Source organism: Montipora foliosa, chromosome 1, assembly GCF_036669935.1.
Source record: "Montipora foliosa isolate CH-2021 chromosome 1, ASM3666993v2, whole genome shotgun sequence".
NCBI lineage: Eukaryota > Metazoa > Cnidaria > Anthozoa > Scleractinia > Acroporidae > Montipora > Montipora foliosa.
In genome coordinates this window covers 34,140,493-34,150,995 of record NC_090869.1, presented here as the reverse complement: position 1 = coordinate 34,150,995, position 10,503 = coordinate 34,140,493, and the positions used below count along the sequence as shown (strand labels likewise).

The window sequence follows — 10,503 nt, the reverse complement described above, 5'->3', positions numbered from 1 at the left end:
CATACATTAGCATAAGAGTGACGCGATGAAGCGCGGAATTTGAAAGCGGACAATCTACATTTTAAAAGAGATGGCGCCAAAAATGGGCGAGCACCTAACTTCATTTTTGTTTCAAATGGCTCTAGGTTGAAAAAGTCCACACTTCTTTTGTTGCGGATAGTAATTTGACACGATAGTGTTTCTTCACGCACGCAATGAAATAGGAAGGGTTTTTTGACTCTAATAGCAAATATGTTGTTTGTTTCAATACATTTTCGCTGGAAAAGGCAGCCTTTATGAGTAATATTCGAGCTCAACAAATTTGCAAACGTGCGTTGAGCTGTGATACGCGAGGTGACAGAAATTTTTTCTCTCTGACAAATGATTAATACGCAGCCAAGTTTTCAACCTCAGAAAAAGATATGTTTTGTCATTATAGCAGAAAATGAATTTTATTTGGGAAGGCAACAATATTTCGTTAACTTCCTGGTTAATCCAATTTATATCGCTTTACTCTAACCCAAAAACATTTAGATAGTAAAAAATTTTACATTTGTTTACCATTTCTTTTGCTTTTGTGCTTGTCAGCATTGTGATTTTCAAGTCTGTTTTTGTATTTCATAGACATTTAGATTTTCAATTACATAGACCTTATTCATAAATGGCGGTCAATTTATAATTCTTTTGTCCAAGTGCAAATTAGCTTACCAAGCCCCGATACCATACAGTGAATTAAAAGAATTCTTGTTCTAAAATGAGGCTTGGTAGGCTAATTTGCAATTGGACAAAAGAATTATAAATGTGACCGCCATTTATGAATAAGGTCTCTGGCCGCTCAACCGCATGATTGTGTAACTAGCTCACCCTGAAGCCAAAATAGATACGTTTCTCAAGAATCCACAAAGAAGGCTTCCTGACCCGACAGATGAAATTTAAATATTCAGTTAAATATTACAACCAAATTGAAAACCAAAGACGGAAGTTTTTTGGCTAAAAAGTACGTTGTTTTACTCTGGAAACGACGAACGATTAACATTCTTTTCCGTAGTTCATTCAGTTGAGACTAGGTGATTCCGTGCACTTTAATGATTGCCTAGCACGTGGTCAATTTCTTCCTTTTGACAGAACATCATGATCTTTCCATTGATTCATAAAAGTCAGAGACTGCAGAAATTTTTGTGTCTTTACCATCGATTGTCATTAATCTTTCGATGAGAATTCGATTCAAAGTTACATATAAAAACTGTTATGTTTTTCTTCATCTGTCTTTTGGCTTGTCGTTTACTGTTAACTCCCGGCTTTTACTGCGCTTTTTGGTGCAAACGTAAAGATAAAAAATGTTTTGACCTGGCATCAGATTAGACTGAAGAGAAGAGAAATTGTAAAGCGGAAACAACATGTTCAGTCCTTCCTTAGTGTGTCCAATAAACGTTTGCCTAGTGCAACTCTAGACATGCGTGACATGCAGGAAAACGTCCGTCGGAGTAATTTGCAGTTAGTTTTTTTGCAGAACATATATATATATTTTTAAAACGAGTGAGTTATACTCAACAGCGTGTTTTGTTATGTTTAAACTGAATTTATTACCAAAGCTTAAAAAACTAAAAGACCTCAAAATGGTACAGGACATTACAAAATAATTAAACGTGTGAGCCAAAGGACCTCTGCTGTCACGACGTCTGGGTGACCCCTCAAATGGTCTAAATGACCCCCCACTTGAAAAAATTAACAGGAACGCTGCAGTTCAATACCACCCAATTCAGGGCCTCCTGTTTTTGTGTAATACTTACTACAGGCAACCCAGTGTACGCTTCATGGAGCGTCTAGTTTAACATAACCCGAGTTTTCCAATACAGAAAAATATAAACATTGAACATTGTGTCAGCAAAGTCAAGTTAAAAACAGAAAAATCATTGAAAAGTTATATTTCGAACACACTTCGGATTCCGACTTCATATCTGTTGCCATGAGAAAACGATGCGTCATTTCTAACTTCACAATTCCATGATGATCTGCTGTCTGCTCGTTAGCAAAAAGTATGCTATGGAAAAAAAAAAACCGAAAGCCCTGTTTTACAATTCTTGTTTATTAATGCTGTCTTTGAAGCGTTGAATATAAAGTACCAATTCACATTTTGCAAGGCCCGGAGCAGCGATTGAAGTTCCTGTAAATGTTGCAAATCGAGCCCGTACTGAGGCCGTGAATAGGGAGTTTAAGAAACTACGACGGATACGGCAACGACAACGCCAAAAAGCAGTGATATTATTGGTTAAAAGAACCAAAATGATCGTGCTGCACGTGCGGCACGCATTTTTGAACAATTCCCTCCCTTACTCGTCAAAACTACTACGTGAAATGACCAATTTTAAGGTTTTGACGACAACGTGGACAAACTACAATGAATATTTCAGTCTCAATCTTTACTTCAAATCCGTCCTTACTAATCCAGTTATAGGACACTTCGCTCATATTGAAGAATATAAACAAGATGGAATAACTATGAAGTACTTAGAATAGCTCAAACTTATATTTTGAAGTGTCGTTTTCGTCGCCGTAGCCGTAGTGGTTTCTTAAACTCCCTAACGGTAATAGAATGAAGTGGTAAATGCTCGTTTCAGGCAAAGTCCTCACCAGAAAGGGCATGACAGCAGTGAGTGATTCCGTCGTGAATAGTGAGAGTGTTCGAAAATAATGGTTGCTGTCAAGTAAAAATACATCTGCGGTATTTAATGGTTATTTGAAACTGTTGACAATAAAACGGGAAAGAGCGAGGCCTATTCATAAATGCACCTGAGATATGAAAGGGTAGAATGGAAACAAGCAAAGCAGGCGCTCACCTTTCTGAAAGACCCTCTGACAAACGATGATTTGATACTCATAAGTCCTTTGTAGAGAAGCTTATTTTATGTTTACAATATATATTTACTTTATTGCGAAATGCAAAGTGTGGGTGGATTAAATCTTCATAATAATGTACAAATGTCATTCAAATCATGCCTGATTAATTTTCTGCCGTTGCCGGAACAATTGAACGGCATTCATTTGGTTCAGAAAGGTTCATTCTCAATTAAAGCTCAAAAGATATTTTGAGAAGTTGCAATAATTGCAAAACTTCTTAAGACGTAAGGTTCGTTTATTGGTTGAGGTGAACGTTTGGACGGATTCCACTAAAACATCGAAGCCTTGAAGCTGCGGCCATCGAGCAAGAAACTAATTGTATCATAGTTTAGCCCACTGATGCCCGCTGCTTAGATAATGCCGCACTAGCGCATGAATTGATTACGGTGTAGAGTATATCAGCTTAAAAACAAAATCACAATTTGTTCTCGGCTGATAAAATCAAGTGAAAATTTTTCGCAATGAAACAAAAAAACAAATTACGTTTAAAATCAGCATCTTTAAGACCTTATCAAAATAGAGAACTGTTGAGAAGTGTTTTAGCAAAGAGATTTCAAGGATTGAAAAGATTTTTTTCTAAAATTCTTCAAATTCGTGTCAGTAGATATGATGGCGACACTTCTACATTCTCAAAGCATACGTTTAATGTGACAACACCAAAAAATGCGTCGGCAGATTTGAAACAGTGGCACTAATGAGTAATAATTTAAAATAAAGCAATTTTCATTGCTAATGTACGGAGTAGGTGGTACACTGTCACGTAGTAAACACCGCTTTGGAGTTCCTAACGGTTGCCAAAGCTGCAATATCATCTCGGTGGGATGAAGCAAATAATCTTGAAATTAAGCACTAAATATTTATCAAGTTGTTGTCCGTGGCTGTAATATTAAATGACTTTTTGGCCTGGTGTCATTAATTTGTGCATGGCATTGGCTCGTTTCTTGTTCATTTTAATTGACAAACTAGGCGACTGCTATTTTATTATATTATTATTCGTATTTATTTTTGTTTAATTCTTTAAGCTTCCTAGGTTTTGTATGGTATTCGCGGCGAACAAATTTTCTGTAAAGCGCTTGACACCTGCGACGCTGTAGTCAAAAAAGCTCTTCACCAATTGCAAAGAATATCGATCGCATGACTCCCACATGTAACAAAGTAATCGCAGGACTGTCATTGAGTCAGTCCTAATATGTTGGTAGGTTACTTTTTTTTCCCGTAATAAGATCAAAAAAGGTTCAGCCCGCTGGGTATATAACACTTTCGAGAAGTGATATACATCCATATCATGCCACATCGTCAGTGCAAAGACAAAAAAAATACGAATAGGAAAGAATACGTTTCGCAGTTATTACTAGCCACTTTTATTTTTTATTCGAATAAAATCAATATTTTTCGATAGGTTTCCCTCTTCAAATTTAGAGAAAGCAATTTTGACATAAACTTGTAAAAACCATAATTCATAAAAAAGAACTTTATGCAGTCGCTCATTAACAGTTATGCAGTCGCTCATTAACAGTAAAAGACCTTTTTTAAAAAAAAAATCGGCAATGAAAGAAATATTTCTAGGCACCAAAACCTAATTACGTAACAACAATTAATAATTGCTCTTTCGCCTTTGTGTTTTCCGTATCCTCCTCTTTCATGCCGGCTTCAAGTATATATCAGTCTCAGTGGCCAAAAGGCTGTCGTAGGATGCATAATTATGACAATTTCAACGGTTCTTCCCTAAGAACGCGCGTCTTGACGCCAAGCAACCTGAAAAAGCTTAAAATTGCTTGCAGCTGTCTCACACCTCCATGATCATGTTCCAAATGGGTACAGAAGGCTGCAGTCGCTTAATTCCCTACGTTCTTCTCGATCAAATGCCCTAGGAGCTGGCATTCAAAGAAAATTTTACTAAGTAACTTAAAAGAACAGCGATGAAAACGCATGCCTTATTCCTAAAAGACAGTGGGAAGAGTAAATGCGTCATTTTAATGCTCTACTGTTTTCTTCTGAACCCAATGAGAGAAATTTACAAAAAAACAATTTGTTTTCAACCGCGTTCCCAGGGTCTCTCTTGTTACCGTTTACAAGAGAGACCCTGGGAACGAAGATGAATTTTTTTTCGCGTTTACCGCAACTTAGAAAGTCAAAATCATTTAAACTTACCACCGATTTCCAGATTCCGGACAATTCTGGCGTAACTGTGTCGGGTTTCTTTTTATCCTCATACAGTTATGAAATTAGACCATAATTAGTTCCGGTCACGTCCCGTTATTGCGAAGTAAACTAAGTTAACACAAGCCAACTGGTGTTAGCATTGTCATGTTGGGATTGGCACTTTTGACTTTTGGGGAAATTTAGAATTAATTTGAATATATTCTAAAAGCTTGTTTCGTAAAACATCAAAATATAGCAGTTCTATGTAAAGTTGCGAGTTCTTCAGTAAGAATGCCTTTGACCAAGCTAAATTTTTGCACGTATCAATGACAGTTAACTAATGAAAACGAATGAGAAATATGATATATAGAGTTTCATTGAGGCTTCCTACACAACGACACGAAGGCTCGCAAACACGATTAAAGTAGTTACGATGACTCTTGCCTGTAAAGTCGCTTTGAAAAGACTAGAGTCCGTTGCCTCACCTCTTTAAGAGGGCGTACGATTGGGAAATCCGGATGTCGATCTTAAAATCTGGATCTTCGGATTTCCAAACGAACACAAAATCTAGACCCGGATTTCCCAATTGAACGCACCCTTTTTAAAATAGACCATTGATTTTCTATTTTGGTTTTTTAATGTGTTTTTAATAAAAAACTTTTGAGCGGGTTTTCGACGTATCAATCAGAGACCAACTGACGAAAACGATTACTATGAAGACCAATGGGTAACATTTTAAACGTATAGTTTCAGTATAACAATGAAGGGTTCCTTGAAGTTGCTCAAGGTCAGAAAATTAATCGGTTTTGTCTTTTGCTCTTGCCTCCTTGACAATGAACGACGATCAGTTTTACATACAAGGGTGGCAAAAGAGAAAAAATAATAATTCTAACACGGTTTTGTTAACCATAAGCTAAACTTTGTTTAAAGAAAACTCCCATGTGATTTCATTAGGAAACGTCTTAACGATGATTCAGGCTACTTCAGATCTACTCGAGCAATAACCCAAAAAAGCAAATTCAGTCTCCCACATGTAACAAAGTTACATTAAAAGGAGTAAAACTACAGGTTTTTGATTTCAATTTGTTACGTGTGGAAATTGATACAGCACCAACTTGCAATTGGTGTAAGGAAAACTAATTACATGACATCTGTTTATGCCTTGACCAATTCCTCGAATTTTTTTTTTTACATCGGATAAGAAAAAAAAAGGTTCAACACCAGGCTAACTAGCGACAAATGATGTGGCATAAAATAGGGTTGTGTGTTCATTTTCCCATGCCGATAGTAGAGTTATTTGGAAACAATATTAGGACATAACGCATTTCACCATGATTTCTGAGTTTATTGATGCAGCCGGTGAAATTAAAACCAACTTCCACAAATATTGGCGCTCCACCTGCCAAATTTTCCCTTTGAGAATGACCGTGACGGGACTGTGCGCATCCTAAAGCCCATAAAAAGTAGATTTTCAGCAAAACTCTTTTCATGGACGATTGATGATCTTGAGTTTATGCAGTATATAAGTTCAGTGGCAGTTATTGCCATATATGTGCGTACACAGTCCACATGTTTTGTCCTTGGAAAGCAGGGAGAACATTTACCTTAGCGTTATTATGTTTTTTTCAAGCTGAGTTGTGCCAAGGTCTCTTTGAAATTTAAGAAATCAATGAACTCCAAGCGCGCAATTAAAAGAGAAAATTGATCGCATTATAGATACGTTATTTTTTTGCAAATATCTCTTCCATTTACGAGCATTCATAACATTCGAGTGGCAAAGAGAACTTTGACCTCAGTATCGGTTTCAAGTTCGTAGAAAGTCGCTTCAGTTCAAAATGACATTGACATTTTTTATATTTAGAACAGAACAAACAGACCAATATCTTCACAATGAATAGAATCACCAACTACATGCAGCAACTAGCGCATGATTCATATAACGAAACAAGTGGTCATGTTCTTATTTGGATTACCTATTATGTTGCCTTCTTTCCTTTCCTCAAGTTGTCATTGCCATTTTTCTGCATTCTCTACAAAAAGGAGCCAGTTGCGCATTACTTTCATTTCATTTCGTGACTTACATCGCAGCACTACACTTGCTCATGGCAACTTCTCGATAACCTCAAATTTACCGATAAACCGTCAAAGCGTCAGACACCGTACGCGTCTCGATCTCAATGGTCAAAACTAAAAGAAACTTTTCGCCTTAGGGGACTTGCGTGGCTTTTTCCACTTGCACCTGCTACAAGAGGAGGGGCAATTCCACACAAAGAGAGTAAGCCATAGACAACTTCCTTTCTATAAACAAATAAAACAAAATTTGCACTGTAGGTACAGAAAACCGTGGACGCAGTCGACAAATTAGATTTCCGTTTTTAAAAAGGCTCGTTGTGAGGGACCGCTTACGCTTGTTTTTAATAACTTTATCCTTGCCTTAATTAAAATGTAGATCACCCGACAAAGCAAATTTTTTTCGAGTAGTTACCCTTGTCTATTAAACCATGATCGTAGAGCACACTTCTCTATTTAAAATCCTGATCGGGGAATGATCGGCCAAGTTTTTGTATAAATGTTGCCCTTGCTAAGTGGTTCCGAAGGCTGCAGACCAGAGTACGCAATTATACATGCCACGGAGAATTCAACTAAGCGAGAACATGCCTGAGGAACCCACCATGGAGTAATCCTCAAATGTTGTTAAAAAACACCGAACTAGTACTGCGTATACAGCTGCAGAGCACAACAAACAAACCCTTAGGCTCTTGTAACAAAAGGAACTTTAGCGACCTCGTTGTTTTTCATCGCCTTTAGTGAGTCTTTACGGTGACATCTCCGAGTCGACCATCTTAAGCTGAATTTGAAGTATTTTCGCACGAGAAATGAATTTGAAACCACTGTAAACGCACGTCGAAGAAAGAACAAATCCCCAAATAATGACAAACGAACGGCATGCGATCAGCATAGCCGATGAGTATGATTTGATATATATTTCTATAGCAAAGTGGATTGTGATGATAACGTTGACGAATCGCTCCCAACTATATTATTTTAACACAATTTTTTTCCGGATGAATAAGGATCTACAAACAAGGACAATGCCCTCGCTGCTCCCAAAATCAATAACGAAGTGTTTTAAGCGATAAAGAATGGCCTTCGACCAATTCTTTGGGCTTTTTTTTCTGTCTTGAATGAAGGCAAAAGAGGAGCACAATACTAAGAAGATGAAGAGACCCCGAATCCAGCCTAATAGAGCCAGTATGATGCTGGCTCGGCATCCCAGGTCCAAGATACCCATTGTTTCAACGACGGCGTTGTAAAACGTGACCCGGTGCAAGCAAATAAAAGAAGAAAATAAGCCCTGAATACTCGTTATGAAAGCACAGAAACAATAAAAAGACTTTCCTAAATCCCGGCAAAAAACTAGCTGAAATGGCCACCTTTGTGATTTAAGTACGTTCACGCTAATTGTTTGTGCGCATCTTTTACTGCGCAGGTAACGCGACTGTGATATGTCACGCATTACTGCAAGCATTAGTTAAAATCTTTAATATGGCGACAAAAAAGCCGGAGGAAAATTTCCAGGTTGGCTAAAGAATGGTACATTTATTTCCAATTCATCATGAAACGTTAAAGAGAAGGACCGGGAGGCTAATCGAGTAGTGGTTGCAGGTTTTGAAAACTCGAGGAAGGTTAGTTTTAGTCAGCGACGTTGCGTAAATTTAATAGGGTTGGTTTTTTTAAACGTTTTTATTACGTTACGAACTTCTTAGTTCAAAATGAATGCATGTTTTTGGACTGAGTTCTTTTCTTTCACTTTCATGAAAATAGAGCAGAATTATCTTCTCTTTCTAATCCAATTGAATAGTGCAGACCTATGAGGAAACTCACAAAAATCACACTCCAAAAACACTAACCAAATAAAGATAACGCTCGCTTGAAACTTCGTTGCTATGCTCGAGAAAGTTTTCAGAAAAATCTTTCATCGATCGATCCTGTCTTAGGTTCCAGTCCTTCCCCGACAGGTCATGCAAAATCGTGACAAACTAAATTTTCCAAGAGCTTCCCAACATCACATCGATTTTATTTGTTTCGATCATCGGTGACTCCTCTTTTTTAAGACATGAATCACTTTCTCTTCTTACAATCTATAATATATGATGAAATGAGAAAAATTACAATGTAGGAAGTTATCGTTTTAATTTTTTTTCCTTCATTGTGTCCTGAATTCCGGCACGGGTAGCGCTTGCGAAAACGCTCGTTGAGGATTCACTTTACTGTTTACGACATCCCCAGCGGCATTCAATTATCTTAAAAACCCACTCCTATATTTCTATGCACATAAACCTTCACTCTAACAAATTATTTTTTATGATTTTCGACGGATGAGTAGATGAGGCTACATCTCGTTATGATGACCTATCTATGGTCATCTATCGAAATTACGAAATTAGGGCATTTCCCTTGCCTTTTTCTCCGAGACAAAGTCCCCCCCCCCCCCCCATTGTTTTTCGTCTTTGGAATAAGTAATTTATGACCTAACTTCAGGCAAGAAATGAAACAAAGTTCAATGTGGGAAGATTTTCAAGCGAACGACCTTAAGATCCTTCCAGCACTAAGTCGCACACATTGAAACTGAATGCAAAGATAACTGCTACGTGGAATCAAAAAAATAAAATTTTATCTTTTGTTTATTGCTTTGGTTTATTTGTTTGCTTGTTTTCCTTTTGCCTGAGTGGCTATTTATTAAGGATGCGATATCTTTCAATGGAAAAGAGACAGAGACAGGTAATAATGAATATTGATGCGATTATGCAAAGTATGTAAGGCTTTATTTTCAAACATTATTACTCAGAAAAAAAATTCAGCAGTCCCACAGCGAAAGTAATTAACTTTGAAGGCTTTGATAAAACAAAGTTGTAATAGACTTTTTGACACTTTAAGACAGATGGCATGAAAAAAATGACCTTTGTGTATTGTGTATTTATTGCGTTAAGTCTCTCCTGATGAATAAAAAAAAGGGGGACAAACGGAATTATTTCGTCCAGATAAGATTGAAACTGAAGATTCTTTACGTTGCTTGTCTTAACAGTCTTTTAGTTATAAATTAAAGTGGCCATATTAATTGAGGATCTAAAGGCGCAAAAAACCAAAATTAAAAGGGAAGGAACAATAATTGTTGCAAAATGGGACCAAAGATTGCCGATGATGCTTCAAAGAAAGTAAAATTAGCTTCTCGGGAGAGTAATTTCGGCAACTTTCTAAATCATTGTTATTTGTTTAACCCTAACCCTGAGCCTAACCCCATATGCACCATGTGAGCGTTAACCCTTCTAATGGAAATGGGCCCACATAAGGACAGAGAAAAACTCTGACCAGGGTGTTTGCCGCCTACTGCGTTTTGCAGCGAACAGTATTTTTCACCAAATTCGCCGCGAGGTAGTTGTCTCTTTAGTAACACAAATGATTCTCAAACCACTGTGTATGATA

General features: G+C 37.3%; 1 protein-coding gene across 3 annotated transcripts in view; it reads right to left on the bottom strand.

The window, feature by feature from the left end:
- The window catches only part of LOC137977250 (proline-rich transmembrane protein 4-like), a 14,873-nt gene extending 7,694 nt beyond the window's left edge, over nucleotides 1-7,179 (bottom strand). Inside the window, exon 1 of one of the 3 annotated variants that reach the window (XM_068824508.1) lies at nucleotides 6,993-7,179. Coding sequence is in view for 1 of the 3 variants with exons in the window: in XM_068824504.1 (XP_068680605.1) it covers nucleotides 5,029-5,090 (62 nt within the window). In the remaining 2 variants the exon portion in view is untranslated. Of the gene's footprint in view, nucleotides 1-2,816; nucleotides 2,856-5,028; nucleotides 5,124-6,992 lie in introns of those variants that run through there. The other 2 variants (XM_068824504.1, XM_068824520.1) reach the window with 2 other exon arrangements.
- Between the last annotated feature and the right edge of the window lie 3,324 nt (nucleotides 7,180-10,503).